The 21,571-nt window shown below is 50.0% G+C and overlaps 1 protein-coding gene across 1 annotated transcript in view; it reads right to left on the bottom strand.

Moving 5' to 3' along the window:
• The window catches only part of LOC147100733 (uncharacterized), a 290,852-nt gene extending 272,406 nt beyond the window's left edge, over positions 1 to 18,446 (bottom strand). Inside the window, exons 1-2 of the mRNA XM_085967558.1 lie at positions 18,353 to 18,446; positions 16,221 to 16,343 (exon numbers count right to left, since the gene is read on the bottom strand). Of these exons, the coding sequence (XP_085823684.1) occupies positions 16,221 to 16,343; positions 18,353 to 18,446 (217 nt within the window). The remainder of the gene's footprint in view (positions 1 to 16,220; positions 16,344 to 18,352) is intronic.
• Between the last annotated feature and the right edge of the window lie 3,125 nt (positions 18,447 to 21,571).

Raw genomic sequence — 21,571 nt, 5'->3', positions numbered from 1 at the left:
ATTCCCGGCCACCACACAAACGCTCTGGCTAAGTTCTTCATTTTTACCCCACCAGGATGACCCTCATGAAGCTCATTGAGCACTCTATCCGTCAACTTAGGTGGAATTACTACTCTGGATCCACACATCAAGGTTCCTCTGCACACTGACAGCTGTTCTCTTCTCGGCGAGAATGCTGGCAGCAGTGGTTCACCATGTGCTGGCCATCCCTTCACCGTTAAATCATAGACCCGTGATAGTGTCGGGTCATTCCGTGTTTCCTTTTCTATGTTTACATTCGTCACAGGGAGACATTCGACTGTGGTTGAGTGGAATAACTCCATTGGATCCACTGCAAGGTCTTCTTCTTCCACCGTCGGCAACGGTAGGCGTGACAATCCATCAGCATTCCATGCTGTTTAGTTCCTTTGTACTCGATGTCATATTGGTGTGCCCCTAGGAAAAGGGACCATCTCTGCAGCCATTGTGCTGTCATTATCGGTACGCCCTTCTGAGGGTTGAAAATGGAGACAAGAGGTTGATGATCGGTTAGTAGAGTAAATTTTTGACCGTGCAGGTAGTGATTGAACTTCTTCACCCCCCACACTAGGCTGAGGGCCTCTCTGTCAATCTGGGCGTAGTTACGCTCGGCAGAAGTTAACGAGCGTGACGCAAAAGCTATCGGCCTCTCTAAACCATCAAGGAATTTATGTGACAGTACCGCCCCAATGCCGTAGGGAGACGCATCACACGCCAGTCTGATCGGCAGTGCTGGGTTGTAGTGAGCCAATACTTCCCTTGAAGGGATTAAGTCCTTACTCTTCTGAAAAGCACGCTTACAATCATCGCTCCATTTCCATGCTACCCCCGTTCGTAGCAGGGCATTCAGTGGGTGCAGAATTGTCGACAAATTCGGCAAAAACTTATGATAGTAATTCACCAATCCGAGGAATGACCTCAGTTGCGACACATTTTCAGGTGCTGGGGCCTTAACAACCACTTCAATTTTGTCAGGGGACTTATGTAACCCCTCTTCATCAATCACGTGGCCACAATACGATATCTGTTTCTTAAAAAATTCGCACTTGGGGCGGTTAGCTCGCAGCCCATGTTCCCGTAGTCTAGTGAGCACCTGTTCTAGGTTGTTAAGGTGTTCACTGTCATCTTCACCCGTCACAAGGATGTCGTCCAAGTAACACTGAGTCCCCGGAATCCCTTGCAGGACTTGTTCCATCGCTCTTTGCCATATCGCCGGAGCCGATGCTACTCCGAATACCAATCGATGATACTGGTAAAGACCTTTGTGAGTGTTTATCGTGAGATACTTCCTAGAGGACTCTTCAACCTCCATCTGCAAATATGCTTGTGCTAGGTCAATTTTTGTAAAACGCTCCCCTCCAGACAGTGAGGCGAAGATGTCTTCTATCCTTGGAAGAGGATATTGTACTGTGTGAAGGACTGGGTTCACCGTCACCTTGAAATCCCCACAGATGCGAATCTTCCTTGGCTCCCCGGGCTTATTGCTTAACGTTTTCTTCATGACAGGAACGATGGGTGTCGCCCACTCGCTCCAGTCGACCTTAGACAACACGCCCGCATTCTCCAGATTCTCCAGCTCTGCCTCGATGGCTGGGCGAATTGCATATGGTACCGGTCTTGCTTTGAAAAACTTGGGAACTGCATTCTCTTCTATTTTTATCGAGTCGGTTACGCCTTTAAGCGTGCCCAGTTCTTGTTGAAATACCTCTTTGCCGTTAGTTAAGATTGTTGACAATCGTCCAGGAGTGACGTCTTCATCTTTTTTACCGTCCACCGTCATTGCATGAATGGAGTGCCAATCTAAGTTTATCTTCCTGATCCATTCCCGTCCCAATAACGGTGGTCCACCATTTGACAGTATGTAGAGATACAATTTCCGTATTTTCTTGCCGTTGTATTCGACAGGCACCCTTATTTTTCCTCTGGGGTATACTTTTTGCCCCGTATACATCGTCAAGACGATGGATGTCTCTCTCAAGGGTATGTGTGAAAATAGCTGCTCGTAGTCTCGTCGATTCATGACGGTTAGCGCTGATCCTGTATCCAATTCCATTTTAACTTGGGACCCTGCTATCGTGAGGGTGACCCAAATGGTTCGGTGATCCTCTTTTGCGATTACATTGTGAAGTTTGAGACAGCTTAGTCTCCTGTTCCCGGATTCACTATCGCTCATCTGGTCTTCGGAACTACTGTCCGTCATCTTTTGTACTTTCTTGTACGGTTCCTTAGTAGCCTTTTTGTTGTCGCTGGTCTTCTTCCCAGACCTGCAAACTCGTGCAAAGTGCCCCATCTTCCCGCATTGCCTGCATATTTTGTCTTTGGACCAGCAGTCCTTCTGGTCATGGTTAGTTCTGCCGCAGCGATAACATATTGCAAATCCCCGTGTCATTTCGTGGGTGCCGTATTCCTGTGGTTTTTGTTGAATTTCTGCAGCTCCCCTGGCTGCTGCTTCATACGATACTGCCACGCTGAAAGCCTTATCTAGCGTCAGCTCTTTCTCTGAGAGTAACTTCTTCTGTGTTCCTTCACTCAGGAGTCCACAGACAAATTTGTCCCGTAGGGTATCTGCCAGTCCTGCTCCGAACTGGCAGTGCTTTGATAGCTTGCGTAGTTCCGTAAGATACTCAGCATTGCTCTCATCTTTGTGCTGAGTTCTCCTGTGGAATTTAAATCTTTCTGCTATCAGCAGCGGTGCAGGGTTTAGGTGTTCCTGTAGGACAGCAACAATTTCGTTAAAACTCTTCGCCTTCGGTTTGGCTGGAGTAATCAGGTCCCGCAATAGGCCGTACGTTCTAGCGCCCATTAAGTTTAACAATATCGATGCCTTTTTCTCCTCCGCTATTTCGTTTGCCTCGAAATATACCTCGACTCTTTCCACATACGTGGTCCAGCCCTCTATTGTATTATCAAAAGCAGTGATACAGCCAGTCTTCGGCATCTTGCAAATCTAAAATGGCGCCTCCCGCGCTTTGCCTTCTTCCCCGATTTAACAAAATGGCGCCTCCCGCGCTTTGCCTTCTTCCCCGCTGATTACGATGGCACCTCCCGCACTTTGCCTTCTTCCCCGCTGTTGTTAGCGCTGCTTTCCACGGTTTCTTGCGCGTTTAATATTTTTTTTTTATTATTATTTTCCCGTCGTGGAACAACCCTGTGGGACTCTTGCCTCCCTCTTCGCGGGTCTATACGCAGCCCGGCTTCGTAGCACCGGCCACGCCCTGTGTGCTCCACCCTCTCTCTCTCTTCTTCCCGACAACGCTGCTCGGCCCCGTTGCAAACCACCCGCTCGAGTTCGCGACCGCCGCAGCCCAGGAAGGATCAGTGCACTACATGCCACCAGCCCGATTAGCTGAAGCACCGTCGACAGGAACCAGGCCCCGCATCCAACAGCTTCTCCAGCAATCTTCAACTCTGCAACACAGGGCGGATGCCCACGGTCGACGCCCGTTTCTAGTGCCTCTTACTTTCTTTTCTTTCTGGCCTTGACCTCTGCTCACTTCGCTGTAGGAATGGATCCCAGGAGGTGGTGCAAACTATAGGTAGGTTCGTATCTGTTCGTCACCAGTATTATGTCCGTGAATGATTGAGACACGGACAGCAGAGTTAAACAAAACACTGTGGCGGATCGCCACCTAAACGGGCGCAATCCACTTTTCCGTCCGTGGACAATAAATCGGGCACCTTGCCTTTAAGAAGCATGCTGCCTTTAAGGCATGACAAAGGAGCGGGCGTCGCCCTCAGTGTGTACTCAAAAGCGCGGGTGTCGCCCTCAGTCTGTTTTCGGGTTTAGCAGAGAGAGGAGCTGGGGCAGCCATCTCTCAAGAGAATGTAATAAAAGCCATGTGTTCCTCAGATCGATTCGGCCTCCATTCATGTTCCGCGGCAGCCGCAACATTGGTGACCCCGACGCTCAGAACGTATTCCGAGCACTGCAATGGCGGACACGAACGCAGTTTCCGTGAAACTGCTGGAGTTTTGGGAAAACCAGCCCGAAGCCTGGTTCCTCCAAGCTGAGTCCCGATTCCGGCTGCGACACATCACCACAGATGGGACGAAGTATGACTACCTTGTCGCATCACTCGGTAGCTCCACAGTCACGAAGGTCTGGATAGCGCTGCAGAACTCACCAGAGGAGGGCAAGTACGCACATCTTAAGGCCGCGCTCCTTAAAAAATTTACGACCTCGACATACCAGCGAAACTGCCGCCTCCTCGACCTTCCAGGCCTCGGTGACGCCTCACCGTCAGACCTCCTCTCCCACATGCTCTCACTCACCGACGAGAGCCCACCCGGGTCCCTCTTCCGCACGCTGTTCATCCGCCAGCTACCTCCCAGCATCCGCCCAGCGATCGTGGCGTCCGGCCTCACGGACCTAGAAGCCCTGGCCGACGAGGCCGACAAGCTGCTGTCCGCTCACTCCAGCCGCGACGTCGCTCCGGACCTGGCAGCCACAGCCTGGGCGCGCCCCTCACCGGCCACCACGTGGCCACAAGGCCCAGCCACAGGGCCCATGGGGCCTTCGCGCCCCACAAACCCGGGCTACTGTTACTACCACGCACGGTTCGGCGCCAGGGCACAACGGTGCACACCTCCCTGCTCCTTCAAGTCCGCCCCCGTACCAGCCCCCGCGATGGCCATGGGCCACGCGGGCTCCCTGCTGTACGTCACGGATGACAAAACCGGTCGCCGGTTCCTGTGCGACACTGGAGCTCAGCACAGCATCATCCCGGCCTCCGCCCTCGACATCCAAAAGGGCGAACGAGGACAGACGCTGGCTGCCACTAACGGCTTGGACATCCGGACGTACGGCACCCGCACAGTCACCCTCGACCTCGCTGGTCGCCGCTACCGATGGGAGTTCATCACTGCCAAGGTACTCTCCCCTCTCATCGGCGCAGACTTCCTGTGCGCCCACGGCCTACTGGTAGACATCCCTCGACACCGCCTCGTGGACATGAACACCATGTCCCCCATCCTGGGCGCCATGGCCCCCCGTCAACCCGCCGACATGGCGTCACAGTGCCACGCCCGGGCCACGGATGACTACTCGGCACTCCTGGCCGAATTCCCAGCCCTCACCAACCCGACCTTCTCCGCGGAGGTCGCCAAACACGGGGTGGAACACTTCATCCCCACCACAGGCCCCCCAGTGTACGCCCACGCCCGCAGGCTGGACCCGGCCAAACTGGAGATCGCGCGGACCGAGTTTACCACTATGGAACAGCTCGGCATCATCCGCCGCTCCAACAGTCCCTGGGCCTCCCCACTCCACATCGCCCCCAAACCAGGCGGGGGTTGGCGCCCCTGCGGGGATTACCGCCGCCTCAACGATGCCACCACCCCTGATCGGTACCCCGTGCCGCACATTCAGGACTTCTCGGCTAGACTGACCGGCCGCTCAGTCTTTTCCAAAGTCGACCTGGTGCGCGGCTACCACCAAGTCCCCGTCCACCCCGCGGACGTCCCCAAGACGGCCGTAATCACCCCCTTCGGGCTTTTCGAGTTCCTGCGGATGCCCTTCGGCCTCAAAAATGCGGCCCAGGCATTCCAACGGCTCATGGACTCGGTCCTTCGGGACCTGAAGTTCCTGTTCGTCTACCTGGACGACATCCTGGTAGCCAGTTCCTCCAAGCAGGAACCCCTCAAACACCTTCGCATCCTGTTCGGGCGCCTCAGCAACCACGGGCTCATCCTCAGCCCAGCCAAGTGCCAGTTCGGCCTGGACAAGATCGACTTCCTCGGCCACCACATCACCCATGCTGGGGCCATTCCCCTGCCCACCAAGGTGCAGGCCGTCCAGCAATTTCCCCGCCCCACCACCATCAAAGGACTCCAGGAGTTCCTCGGGATGGTGAATTTCTACAACCGCTTCATCCCCAAAATGGCGTCCCTCATGAGGCCCCTGTATGAAGCCCTCCGGGGCAGGAGCGGCAAGATGGCGGTCGAATGGACGGCAGACGTATCAGCCGCCTTCAACTCCACCAAGACCGCGCTCGCCGACGCCACCCTGCTCGCGCACCCACGGCCCAATGCCAGAGTAGCGCTCACCACGGACGCCGCCGACCACGCGGTCGGCGCCGTGTACGAGCAGTGGGTCGACGGCGCCTGGCAACCACTTGCCTTCTTCAGCCGCCAACTATGCCCCCCGGAGGTCAAGTACAGCACCTTCGACCGCGAGCTCCTCGCGCTGTACTTGGCGGTCCGCCATTTTCGGTTTTTGCTGGAGGGCCACCCCTTCACTGCGTTTGTCGACCACAAACCCCTGACATTCGCAATGGCAAAGACAACCGACCCCTGGTCCTCCAGGCAGCAGCGCCAGCTCGCGGCAGTGTCCGAGTTCACCACGGACATCCAACACGTCTCCGGCCGAGACAACGTGGTAGCCGACTGCTTCTCCCGCCCTGCCATCCACGCCGCACACCTGGCAGTCGACTACGCTCAACTCGCAGCAGACCAGCTCACGGACCCTGATCTGCTCTCCGCACCTACCAACCTACCAGGGCTACGCCTGGCCGACGTCGCCTGCGGCCCAACCGCAGTCACGGTCAAGTGCGACATATCCCTATCTCAACCTCGGCCCGTCATCCCAGCGTCCTGGCGCCGCTGGGTATTCGAGATTCTCCACAACCTCTCCCACCCCGGCGCCCGCGCATCCATCAAATTGGTAGCCAACCGCTTTGTCTGGCGCGGCCTTCGCAAGGATGTGCGTACTTGGGCCAACTCCTGCCTAGCCTGCCAACGGGCCAAGGTGCAGCAACACACGAAAGCACCCCTCGAGGAGTTCACCGTCCCTTCACGTAGATCCGACCACATCCACGTGGACATCGTCGGGCCCCTGCCGCCGTCGCAAGGCCACACGCACTTGCTGACGATCGTCGACCGCACCACGCGCTGGTCCGAGGCAATTCCACTGACCTCTACCACCACCGCCGACATCGCCAGAGCCTTCGTCAACACCTGGGTCGCACGGTTCGGCGTCCCCTCCGACATGACGTCGAACAGAGGTCCGCAATTTACCTCTGAGCTCTGGACCGCCATCGCACGCAATCTCGGGGTGACCATTCACCGCTCCACAGCATACCACCCCCAAGCCAACGGACTGTGTGAGCGAATCCACAGATCCTTGAAGGCATCTCTTCGAGCCAGCCTCCAGGACGGCGCCTGGACCGACCGACTCCCGTGGGTCCTCCTCGGCCTGCGCTCCGCGGTTAAAGAAGACCTCCACGCATCGGCAGCAGAGCTCGTGTACGGCCAGCCGCTGCGCGTACCCGGCGAGTTCCTGCCCACCGCCACGACACCCTGGTCAGCCGACCAGCAACGCCACGACTTCGCCTCACCGGCGCTACAGTTCGCCCCGGTGCCCATTGCCCGGCACGGCGAATCCACCTCACACGTCCCGCTAAGCCTGCACCAGGCACGGTTCGTTTTCGTCCGGCACGATGCCCACCGCGGACCCCTTCAACCCCCGTACGACGGGCCCTACAAAGTGCTACAGGCTGGGGACAAATTTTTCGACCTACAAGTGGGCGACAGGACTGAAAAAGTGTCGGTTGACCGACTCAAGCCAGCACACTCGGAGCCCGGTGAGCAGGTCCCAGTAGCTCGTCCACCGCCACGCGGCCGACCTGCCCTCAAGCCAGTACACCCGGCTGCTCCACGCCCGGCCGTTCCACGTCCACCGGCGTCCTACAAGAGCCGCTCCGGCCGGCCCATCAGACCACCGCACCGTCTCGTCCACACCTCCTAAGCGGATTCTGGGGGGAGCTGTGTGGCGGATCGCCACCTAAACGGGCGCAATCCACTTTTCCGTCCGTGGACAATAAATCGGGCACCTTGCCTTTAAGAAGCATGCTGCCTTTAAGGCATGACAAAGGAGCGGGCATCGCCCTCAGTGTGTACTCAAAAGCGCGGGTGTCGCCCTCAGTCTGTTTTCGGGTTTAGCAGAGAGAGGAGCTGGAGCAGCCATCTCTCAAGAGAATGTAATAAAAGCCATGTGTTCCTCAGATCGGTTCGGCCTCCATTCGTGTTCCGTGGCAGCCGCAACAACACGTCTTTACTGGTGGAAGTCAATAGTGAAACTAAAACAACAGAGGCTCTCTAGCACCTTTTATACAGGGGTGGTCACTGCCGGTACTGCAGTCTGAGACCAGTTATTCTCTTAAAGGTACATACACAACAATTCTGAAGGGGATTGACAGGGTAGATGCTGAGAGGTTGTTTCCACTGGCTGGAGTGTCTAGAACTAGGGGGCATAGTCTCAGGATAAGTGGTTGGCCATTTAAGACTGAGATGAGGAGGAATTTCTTCACTCAGAGGGTTGTGAATCTTTGGAATTCCCTACCCTAGAGGGCTGTGGATGCTGAATCATTGAGTATATTCAAGGCTGAGCTCGATAGATTTTTGGACTCCAGAGGGATCAAGGTATATGGAGATTGGGCAGGAAAGTGGAGCTGAGGTCAAAGATCAGCCATGATCTTACTGAATAGCAGAGCAGGCTAGAGGCACGTATGGCTTACTCCTGCTCCTAATTCTTAACTTCTTGTGCTCTTTCATTAACTTACATCAAAACCTACGGGCCTCCCACCTTGGAAAGCCTGCTGTAAGCAGGAAGAGTGCTTCGCATAAAAATCTCCAGGGACCAGAAAGTTCGCTGAATTACAGCCAGCGTAATGTCCACTGCGACAAAGAATCTTACTACTGAGAGGACCTGTCGCAGTAGCCTGGCCTGTGGTTACAACCCAGGCCGGAACCAGTAACACTGAGCAGCACAATCACACACCTTTCTCGACCTCAGGACATCCCAAAGCGCTTTACAGCCAATGAAGTACTTTTTAAAGTGTAGTCACTGTTGTAATGTGGGAAACGCGGCAGCCAATTTGCACACAGCAAGCTCCCACAAACAGCAATGTGATAATGACCGGATAATCTGTTTTTAGTGATGTTGGTTGAGGGATAAATATTGGCCAGGACACTGGGGATAACTCCCCTACTCTTCTTCGAAATAGTGCCGTTGGATCGTTCACGTCCACAAGAGAGGGCAGATGGGGCCTCGGTTTAACGTCTGATCCGAAAGACGGCACCTCCGACAGTGCAGCACTCCCTCAGTACTGCACTGGAGTGTCAGCCTAGATATTTGTGCTGAAGTAATCTGCATATACCTCAAGTTGCTGACACTAATGGATCCTGGTGTTCTGATTTAGGATTCAACCACTAATGAGGCAACAGCACTAGGGACAGCCCTTTCCAAATCGCCAGATCCACAGAATTCAAACCGGACAAACCAGCAAGTGAGAACCATAAACAAAACTGAGCTGCCTGGGCTTGGAGAGCTGGAATACCAGGGTTGAAGGCCTGCATGTGGCCTTCGGACTGCGGTTTGTAGGCCCCAGCAATCAGTCACCATGGGAACATGGCCACCATTTTAAGTACCGCGCCGTACAGGTAGATTGTGGCTGTTATACTGCACAGGTCCCTCAGGAAAGACACACACACAGTGTTTTCAATCTTTAAACAGGAGTCTCATAAATGAATAAATACCAGAAACTGCAAGTAATTACCCACTAGATAACTGCCAATTTAATTAAGTTTTATTTTATCTATAACTTTTTATATCAAAACAATATGTTTACAGCTAGGTGCAGTATTTATTTGGCTTTTTGTAATGCATACCATACACCATAAGCTATTATTACAAGTACCAGCGTTACCCAATTACATGTCATTCTTATTGAATTATCTTCCAAATCTAGCTTCATCTATTAACATTCTTGGCCTCGCTATACCCTCTGTCTTCAACTGGAACTCTCACATCTTTCCACAGCTGAATCAGCCTCCAAGAAGTTCAGTTTCATCTTTTGTGCCAAACACTTCTGTTCTGTTTAACAGCTCTTAACTTTTGAGAAGCTCATGTCCGTGCAAGACCCGAATACAGATCCCGCGTATCTGGGGGACGTTCTTCTAACCTCTCTCTCTCACTTCCGCACAGGACACAAGATTAAGCCTGTTGTCTTATTGAAAGCGGTCCTCCCCCTCTCTCTCCATGTGTCTCCACTCTGGTTTAGCAATACTACTGGAGCCACTGCATCCCTGAGCATTCTACTCTTCTGCCACCCAATCTCAAACTCAAGGCAGCGTCTCCTACACTAATTCATCCCATCGCAGGACCTCAAAGTCGTCCAACTCCATTCCTCCCTCGGTCTGCCTTTCCTCATACTGCATTCAAAATAAATTGTTTAGTGTCCCGACATTTATGGGGAGGTGGCGAGAGAGTGGGGGGAGCGCAGTTACGGGGCTGGGGGGAAATCCCAGGAATGCAGGAATTTAACGGCAGGACCTCAGTATTATTTTTGAAAAATTCCATTTGAGAGCTGGCAGCCGGCCAGATTGACAGGCCGGACGGCAGGAAAGGCAGCAGGAGAAGGCCACAGTTGGGGACCCTTGGGGATGCTCCCAGGCAATCGGAAAAGATCAGGGCGTGGTGGGCGGAAGGCTCGGAGCACGGCAATCGAGAGGGAGGCAAAGATCGGGACTGAGTCGGGGGGGGTGGAGGGGGGGGGGGGTGGGTTGGCCGATTCCGGCAGTGAGGAGAGGCCGTGATCGGCGGCAGGTTTGCTTGAGGGGCCGGGGGGAGCACTCCTGCTCCACCTGGCTCACAAGCAGTGCTATAAAAAGCACTTACCTGCTTGATCCGGTTGCTCCCGTTCCATTGAACTGCCGGGTTTCCCGAGCCCTGGGCAACCTGGCCGGCCAGTGTTAAATTTAAATCAGGCTCCCGACTGCACTGCGGGAGCCTGATTTAAATGTTATAATGAAGTTTCTTGCCTCGGCAGGTGTGTGTGCAGTGGGTTGGGGCGGGGGGTGGGGGGGGGGTCACGTTTCGCAATTTTAAATTTTTAACCACTTCTCCCACCCGTCGTGAGGGGGTTAATAGTGGCTGCTTGACGTCCCCATGAAAGAAAGAGCAAACTTGCATTTGCTTGGCGTCCTATCACAACTTGCATTTATATAGTCCCTTTAACATAGTAAAACATCCCAAAGTGCTTTACGGCCAATGGACTACTGTTGAAGGGCAGTCACTGCCATTATGCATGCAATTTACGCACAGCATGATTCCAGAAACAGGGGACGAATGAATGGCCAGAGAATGCCTTTTTGGTGGCGTTGTTTGAGCAAGGAATATGGGCCAGGACACCAGGAGAACAGCCTGCTCTTTTTCAAATAGTGCTATGGGATCTTTTATGTCCACCTGAACAGGCAGATAGGTTTAACATTTTATCTAAAAGACTGTGCAGCGCACCCTCAGTGCCGCACTGAAGTGCCGGCATAGATTGTGCGCTCAGGTCTCTGGAGTGGGGCTTGAACCCACGACACTGACACTCAGAGACTCGCGTGTTACTGAGCCAAGCTGACACCTCACCGCCACTTCCTGATTTACACCATTTCTGCTTTACTCTTTTCAACCCTGCTGATGTCCTGCACTCTGGGCTGTGACCTTTCACCAGTAACCATCGACACAATTAGACTTTCCCCACCTCTTGGGACAAACAGCCCAGGCTGTCTGACTGTCTTATAGCCATTCCTCCAGTGTCTCTTTACAAGGCATTTTTGTTCCTTTCCTCCTTATTCTCATGAAAAATACAAGAATAGAACTCTACCTTATCTATGCCAATACTACAAGAACTCTTTATAACAGACCCCCTATATCTTTATTGGCAATCCTCTATTTAAAGGATTTTTAATAAACGTTTTATTTCCCCCTCCAGTTTTCTCCCCTCCGCTTCTGAAGGCGCTGACTCCTCCTGGGTTTACCATTCCACAATCATCGGCCACCCTATCTCACTCAACTGGGCTCCATTCATGTGTCAGTGTTTTCCGGCGTGTTATGTCTGGATAACCTTTACAGTCTGTCAGTTAATCCAGTTATGGCCTAGGTGAGGCATCAAACCTGTTACAATATAAACCCTCAGGGCAGGATTTTCATTGGGCCGTGGAGGCGGGATTGGAGGCGTGTGGGGGGTTAAAATCTCGGAATCGGGGGTCCTGACCCCATCCCGCCCCCAACCCGCCTCCATGCCAGTTTCAAAGGAGGTAGATACCCAACCTGTGCTGGGACCCGCCTCCCCGAGGCGGGAAGGGGATTAGTGCCAATTAACTGCCTGTTAACAGGTAGTTAACAGGCAGTTTTTAGCCTAATCCCTATTTTCATCCCTAAAGTGTAGGATTCCCGACGGCTCCAAACCACGCCAAGTTAGCGAGGTGGGCTGTCAAGCTGAAGGACTTGGAAGGTTCCAGATATCCGGTGTTCAGGTGAGTGATGGGTGCATGAGTGCAGAGGTAAGTGTGTTTGGTGTGTGTAAAGTGTTTAAAGAAGTTCTACTAACCTTTACTTACCTTTACAGCCTTCCTTCCTTTAGGTCTCGAGAGTCCCTCATCTCACCGGCACAGAAAGCAGAATGGCCGCGAACTGTCAAAAGTTGCATCATTCAGCTTTCTGTTCCAGAGAGATCTCTAAATCAGCCTGAGAGGAAGGAATTAACTTGAAGTACAGATTGTCAGTGTTTGACAGCTTCAAAGAGCTGTCAGACGCTGATATTTCATCTGTCAAAAGCTCTTGACAGATGAAATGTCTGTCTGTGATGTCACCTGTTGCCGGGTGGCCCTTAATTGGCCTGCTGAGCCTGCTGGGTGGGCTCAACAAGGTCAGTCAAGTGGAAATCGCGTGGGTTGGCCACAACTCGATGGAGGCGGGACTACAACCCCAAAAGTTGTAGTCCCGCCTCCCACACGCCTCCAGAATGAAAATCCAGCCCTCAGTGTCTCTAATAATAATTGTTCCCATAAAAGCAAGCTCTCACCAGTGGGGGTTATAGATAACATTAGGCACTTGTTATTACAATATCTCTCACCAATGGAGCAATTGGGACCATCAACTTCAACAGAGACTAGACAGACACGGACCCTCAGGGCTACCAAGACCCTCAACTTCAACAGAGGCTAGACAGACACAGACCAGAACAGGAACCAGAACCCTCACATGAACAAAAACTTAAAACTACAAAACCAAATAAAAAGAAGAATCAGGGGAAGCATCTCAATGCTTGATATCAGATATACTACTCCTGAGGTCTCCACCATCACAGAAGCCAGTCTCCTGACTCCCCAAAGCCTTTCTCCCATCTACAAGGCACAAGTAAGGAGTGTGATGGAATACTCTCTACTTGCCTGGATGAGTGCAGCTCCAACAACACTCAAGAAGCTCCAGGACAAAGCAGCCTGCTTGATTGGCACCCAATCCACCACCTTAAACATTCACTTCCTCCACCACCGGCGCACCGTGACTGCAGTGTGTACCATCTATAAGATGTACTGCAGCAACTCGCCAAGGCTTCTTCGGCAGCACATCCCAAACCCACCACCTCTTCCACCTAGAAGAACAAGGGCAGCAGACGCATGGGAACACCATCACCTCCAAGTTCCCCTCCAAGTCACGCACCATCCTGACTTGGAGATATATCGTCGATGCTTCATCGTCGCTGGGTCAAAATCCTGGAACTCCCTCCCTAGCAGCACTGTGGGAGTACCTTCACCACACGGACTGCAGCAGTTCAAGAAGGAGGCTCACCACCACCTTCTCAAGGGCAACTAGGGATGGGCAATAAATGCCAGCCTTACCAGCGATGCCCACATCCCCTAAACTAATTTTTAAAAATATGGATGACAAATATACCTCAAAAACCCATTAAAAGACACGATAACAACCACAGGACTGAAATATTAAGAGACAACGGTTTGTCCACGTATTGTAAAGAATAGAACTTTTATCCCTCCAGCATGATAAATGTTAAAATACAAAAAAAGCTGCCAATATTTATCGAGAAACTATAACCAGCTGAAACAAATAGCAATGGGGCACACTATCAGAGACTGCAGTTGGAATGTCACAAAGTATTATTCACAAACTGCATAAACAGTAACAACCTGCCCCAGACTCTCCGCAATCTGCCATCAGCATTCCCTGGATCAGGTCCATGATGTACTTTGGCATCAGAGGCATCCCTGAGCAGTTACAAATTAAATGGGAGGTGTCACACTGAACACTACAGTGAAACATTACAAAACAACACACACCAATAGTACAGGCAAACATCTAACACCGATAGTACAGGCTAACATCACACACTGATCGTACAGGCAAACATCACACACCGATAATACAGGCAAACATCACACTCCGATAGTACAGGCAAACATCACACTCCAATAGTACAGGAAAACAACACACACCAGTACTACAGGCATACATCACACACCAATAGTACAGGCAAACATGACACACCGATAGTACAGGCAAACAACTCACACTGATAGTACAGGCAAACATGACACACCGATAGTACAGGAAAACACACACCGGTACTACAGGCAAACATCACACCAAGAGTACAGGCAAATGCACCGATAGTACAGGCAAACATCACACTGATAGTACAGGCAAACAACACACACCGATAGTACAGGCAAACATCACACACCAAAAGTACAGGCAAACATCAGACACCAATAGTACAGGCAAACATCACACACTGATAGTACAGGCAAACATCACACACTGATAATACAGGCAAACATCACACACCGATAGTACAGGCAAACAACACACACTGATAGTACAGGCAAACATCACACACCGATAGTACAGGCAAACAACACACTGATAGTACAGGCAAACATCACACACCAGAAGTACAGGCAAACATCACACTGATAGCACAGGCAAACAACACACACCAATAGTACAGGCAAACAACATACCGATAGTACAGGTAAACATCACACACTGAAAGTACAGGCGAACATCACACACTGATAGTATAGGCAAACATCACACCGATAGTACAGGCATCACACACTGATAGTACAGGCAAACATCACACACTGAAAGTACAGGCAAACATCACACTGATAGCAGAGGCAAATAACACACACCGATAGTACAGGCAAACAACACACCGATAGTACAGGCAAACATCACACACAGATAGTACTGGCAAACATCACACACTGAAAGTACAGGCAAACATCACACTGATAGCACAGGCAAACAACGCACACCGATAGTACAGGCAAACAACACACCGATAGTACAGGCAAACATCACACACAGATAGTACTGGCAAATATCACACACCAATAGTACAGGCAAACATCACACTGATACTACAGGCAAACAACGCACACCAATAGTACAGGCAAACATCGCACCGAAAGTACTGGCAAACATCACACACTGATACTACAGGCAAACAACACACACCGAAAGTAAAGGCAAACATCACACACCGACAGTACAGGCAAACATCACACACCGAAAGTACAGGCAAACATCACACACCGACAGTACAGGCAAACAACACACACTGATAGTACAGGCAAACAACACATCGATAGTACAGGCAAACAACACACACTGATAGTACAGGCAAACAACACACACTGATAGTACAGGCAAACATCACACCGATAGTACAGGCAAACATCACACACCGACAGTACAGGCAAACAACACACACTGATAGTACAGGCAAACAACACATCGATAGTACAGGCAAACAACACACACTGATAGTACAGGCAAACAACACACACTGATAGTACAGGCAAACATCACACCGATAGTACAGGCAAACATCAAAGACAAAGGTACAGGCAAACAACACACACCGATAGTACAGGCAAACATCCAACACCGATACTACAGGATAACAACACACACCGATAGCACAGGAGAGTACAAGATTTCTCGTGTCATAAACTCCAGCACCCACCTCTCCCCACGTCTAATTTTCTGCACCCATCTCTTTTGCTCTCTCCCATGTAATAACTAATGGTTGTCTGGTTTAAGAGCACTGACCGACGCGGCCATTCTCCAATCCACAATCCCGGCCACCCTGGGAGCAGGTGCTTGCAAATTCTGCCCCATGACACAAATCAATACAGTGTCATTTGCTGTACAAATTGTGATCAACAGGAGGTTGAAACAGTTCCAGTGTCGATGGAATGTTGTGATTCCGACTATCCAACAAAACTATTTCAAACCACAACAGTTTGATTCCAAACCCGGAATTTGGTTCCTATAACAACAGGTCTCAGAGGGTTCCCATCACATTGCTCCAAAGTTCTGATGTCCAATGTGGCCTTGCCCCTACCTTCACAAGATTTCCCATCATCCTTCAGCTTCAAGCCCTCGTGACACTTGCAGTAGAAGTTGCCGATGGTGTTACAGCATTGACCCTCGCATTCGCCATTGTCCTTTTCACATTCATTCACATCTGCAAAACAAAACACACATACACAGTGTAAGCATGTTGTCTGTTTAGAACGAGACCACTAGTACAGGCAATCATCACACCAATAGTACAGGCAAACATCACACACCAATAGTGCAGGCAAACAACACACACCAATAGTACAGGCAAACATCACTCACCAATAGTAAAGGCAAACAACACACACTGATAGTACAGGGAAATATCACACACCAATAGTACAGGCAAACATCACACACCGATAGTACAGGCAAACAACACACACCGATAGTACAGGCAAACAACACACACTGATAGTACAGGGAAATATCACACACCAATAGTACAGGCAAACATCACACACCGATAGTACAGGCAAACAACACACACCGATAGTACAGGCAAACAACACACACCGATAGTACAGGCAAACAACACACACTGATAGTGCAGGCAAACAACACACACCAATACTATAGGCAAACAACACACACTGATAGTACAGGCAAACAACACACACCGATAGTACAGGCAAACAACAAACACCAATAGTACAGGAAAACGCACACCGATAGTACAGGCAAACAACACACACCGATAGTACAGGCAAACAACACACATCAATAGTACAGGCAAACAACATACACCGATAGTACAGGCAAACAACACATACTGATACTACAGGCAAACAACACACACCGATAATACAGGCAAACACATACTGATAGTACAGGCAAACAACACACACCGATAGTACAGGCAAACAACACACGGATAGTACAGGAAAACATCACACACCAGTAGTACAGGCAAACAACACACGCCGATAGTACAGGCAAACAACACACACTGATAGTACAGGCAAACAACACACACCGATAGTACAGGCAAACAACACACACTGATAGTACAGGCAAACAACACACACCGATAGTACAGGCAAACAACACACACCGATACTACAGGCAAACATCACACCGATAGTACAGGCAAACAACACACACCGATACTACTGATAAACAACACACACCAATAGTACAGGCAAACAACACACACCAATAATACAGGCAAACAACACACACCGATACTACAGGCAAACAACACACCGATAGTACAGGCAAACATCACACCGATAGTACAGGCAAACATCACACCGATAGTACAGGCAAACAACACACACCGATGCTACTGACAAACAACACACACCAATAGTACAGGCAAACAACACACACAGATAGTACAGGCAAACATCCAATGCAGATAGTACAGGCAAACATCACACACCAATAGTACAGGCAAACAACACACTGATAGTACTGGCAAACAACACACCGATAGTACAGGCAAACATCACACCGATAGTACAGGCAAACAACACACACCGATACTACTGACAAACAACACACACCAATAGTACAGGCAAAAAGCACACATCAATAATACAGGCAAACAACACACACCAATACTACAGGCAAACAACACACCGAAAATACAGGCAAACATCACACCGATAGTACAAGCAAACAACACACACCGATGCTACTGACAAACAACACACACCAATAATACAGGCAAACAACACACACAGATAGTACAGGCAAGCAACACATTGATAGTACTGGCAAACATCACACACTGATAGTACTGGCAAACATCCAACACAGATAGTACAGGCAAAGAACACACTGATAGTATAGGCAAACAACACACCGATAGTACAGGCAAACAACACACACCGACAGTACAGGCAAACAACACTCACAGATAGTACAGGTAAACAACACAATCCGATAGTACAGGCAAAGAACGCACTGATAGTATAGGCAAACATCACACACCGATAGTACAGGATAACAACACACACCGATAGCACAGGAGAGTACAATATTTCTCATGTCATAAACTCCAGCACCCACCTCTCCCCACGTCTTAAACTCCAGCACCCACCTCTCCCCACGTCTAATTTCCTGCACCCATCTCTTTCACTCTCTCCCATGTAATAACTAATGGTTGTCTGGTTTAAGTGCACTGACCGACGCGGCCATTCTCCAATCCACACTCCCGGCCACCCTGGGAGCAGGTGCTTGCAAATTCTGCCCCATGACACAAATCAATACACAGTGTCATTTGCCGTACAAATTGTGATCAACAGGAGGTTGAAACAGTTCCAGTGTCGATGGAATGTTGTGATTCCGACTATCCAACAAAACTATTTCAAACCACAACAGTTTGATTCCAAACCCGGAATTTGGTTCCCATAACAACAGGTCTCAGAGGGTTCCCATCACATTGCTCCAAAGCTCTGATGTCCAACATGACCTTGCCCCTACCTTCACAAGATTTCCCATCATCCTTCAGCTTCAAGCCCTTGTGACACTTGAAGTAGAAGTTGCCGATGGTGTTATAGCACTGACCCTCGCATTTGCCATTGTCCTTTTCACATTCATTCACATCTGCATAAGAACATAAGAACATAGGAGCAGGAGTAGGTCATTCGGCCCTTCAAGCCTGCTCCGCCATTCAATGAGATCATGGCTGATCTTCTGCCTCAACTCCATTCACCGGTCCTATCGCCATATCCCTTAATGCCCTTACTAGTCAGAAATCTATCGACTTCTGTTTTGAATATACCCAATGACTGAGCCTCCACAGCCCTCTGGGGTAGAGAATTCCAAAGATTCACCACCCTCTGTGTGAAGAAATTTCTTCTCATCTCAGTCCTGAATGGCCTACCCTTTATCCTGAGGCTGTGGCCCCTGGTTCTAGACCCCCCAGCCAAGGGAAACATTCTCGCAGCATCCACCCTATCAAACCCTGTAATAATTTTGTATGCTTCAATGAGATCCCCTCTCATTCTTCTGAATTCAAGAGAATATAGGCCTAGTTTACTCAATCTCTTCTCATGACAGTGCCGCCATCCCAGGAATCAATCTCGTGAACCTTCGTTGCACTCCCTCTATGGCAAGTATATCCTTCCTTAGGTAAGGAGACCAAAATTGTACACAGTACTCCAGGTGTGGTCTCACCAAAGCCCTATATAATTGGAGTAAGAGTTCTTTACTCCTGTACTCAAATCCTCTTGTAATGAAGACCAGCATACCAGTTGCCTTCCTAATCGCCTGCTGGACCTGCACATTCACTTTCAGTGACTCATGTACAAGGACACCAAAGTCCCTTTGAGCATCTGCATTCCCCAATCTTTCACCATTTAGGAAATACTCTGCCTTTCTGTTTTTTCTACCAAAGTGGATAACTTCACATTTATCCACATTATATTCCATCTGCCATGTTCTCGTCCACTCACTGAGCCTGTCGAGATCCCCTTGAAGCCTCTTCACATCCTCTTCGCAACTGACACTGCCACCTAGCTTTGTATCATCAGCAAATTTGGAAATGTTACATTTAGTCCCCTCATCCAAATCATTGATATAGATTGTGAATAGCATTGATATGGATTGCAAAACAAAACAAACACACACAGTGTAAGCATGTTGTCTGTTTGATGTCTTAAATGGGACTTAGAACGAGGCCACTCAGTGCATCGTGCCCATGCCGGGCTGTTTGCTAGAGTAATCCCGAGTTAATCCCACTGCCCTTGTACCAAATATTTCATCCATTTTATTGGGCAGAGGGGCAAGGTGGTGGTGAGTGAAGACAGGTCTCTGAAAGCCTGACCCACATGGCTAAAGGAGCAAATATGCCAGCCTTAGCTCAGTGGGTAGCCCTCTCACCTCTGAGTCGGAAGGTTGTGGGAGTGCTACACTGTCAGAGATGAGACGTTAAACCGAGGCCCCTTCTGTCCTCTCAGGTGGACGTAAATGATCCCACGGCACTATGCAAAGTAGAGCAGGGGCGGTTTTAATAACATAACAAAAAAAATGATCTGGTCATTATCACATTGCTGCTTGTGGGAGCTTGCTGAGCACAAATTGGCTGCCGCGTTTCCTACAATACAACAGCGACTACACTTCAAAAAATAGTTAATTGGCTGTAAAAGTGCTTTGGGACTTCCTGAAAGGTGCTACACAAAAGGGAGTTCTTTCTTTCTTTCAGACCTAGAACGTCCTTCCCTCTGACTAAGTGGTACAAGCATGGCAATGCAGACTCTACCATCTAAAGGATCAGGGTGGTTGTAAAGTCTGTGAGTTGTTTAGTTAATTAATACACAGACTACCAGAGTAACTTAAAACAGGACTTTACTATTCGAAGGTCAGGGCGAATCTGCCAAATAAATCCTGACACAGCACTTATATACCGGTGTGGTCACCGTCAGTATTACAGTATACAGAAGCCAACAAAGTAGTGCCACACCTAAAATAGTTCTCTTAAAGGTGAACGGTTACATACAATGGTTTTCTTAAAGGTAGACGGATACATACACTACAATCCTCCCTTTTTAGCTTACAACATACTTAGTCCCCCATTAAACATAACATATATTCAACTTCATGTAAAACAATTCACAGGTATAATCTATGCGGGAAACAGTTTACAGATTCAGTCTCTGCGGGAACAGTTCACAGATTCAGTCTCTGGTCTTGACTCGGTCCGAACAACATCTCTGTGGTGTAGCCGGTTCACATTGCTAGCGTGACTCATCCAATAGTCTTTCCCTTGACTTAACAGCTTGAACTTCCGTCCTGCTGAACCAGCAGTGCTGACTTTTACAAACAGCTGGACTGCCTTGGTAATTTTTCCTACTTGCCAACTGATTTGGCTCCCTTCGTAGGGCCCACGTACATGATCACAGAGACAGAAATCACAGAAATCACACAGTGCAGATAGAGGCCATTTCGGCCCATCGAGCCTGCACCGACACATATCCCACCCGATCCCCGTAACCCCTACACCAACACATATCCCACCCTATCCCCGTAACCCCACGTATTTAATCCCCCTAACACTAAGGGTCAATTTATCATAGCCAATCAACCTAACCCGCACATCTTTGGACTGTGGGAGGAAACCGGAGCACCCGGAGTAAACCCACGCAAACACGGGGAGAATGTGCAAACTCCACACAGACAGTCGCCCGAGGCCGGATTCGAACCCGGGTCCCTGGCGCTGTGAGGCAACAGTGCTAACCACTATGCCACCGTGCTGCCACCAAAGCAGAAGGTGATAACCATCTAAATCATTATCTGGTAGAAGTGATAATGATTTAGATGGTTATCATCTTCTGCTTCGTCTTTTTCTTTTCTGCTTCTTGGAGACTCTCGGGGCTCCCTTATCAGCTGCCAGCTGTAGCGCCA

Source organism: Somniosus microcephalus, chromosome 25, assembly GCF_052327205.1.
Source record: "Somniosus microcephalus isolate GS21.2 chromosome 25, FLI_Smic_1.0, whole genome shotgun sequence".
Lineage (NCBI taxonomy): Eukaryota > Metazoa > Chordata > Chondrichthyes > Squaliformes > Somniosidae > Somniosus > Somniosus microcephalus.
The sequence above is the reverse complement of the archived record's forward strand: the minus strand, read 5'-3'. Positions and strand labels throughout refer to the sequence as shown.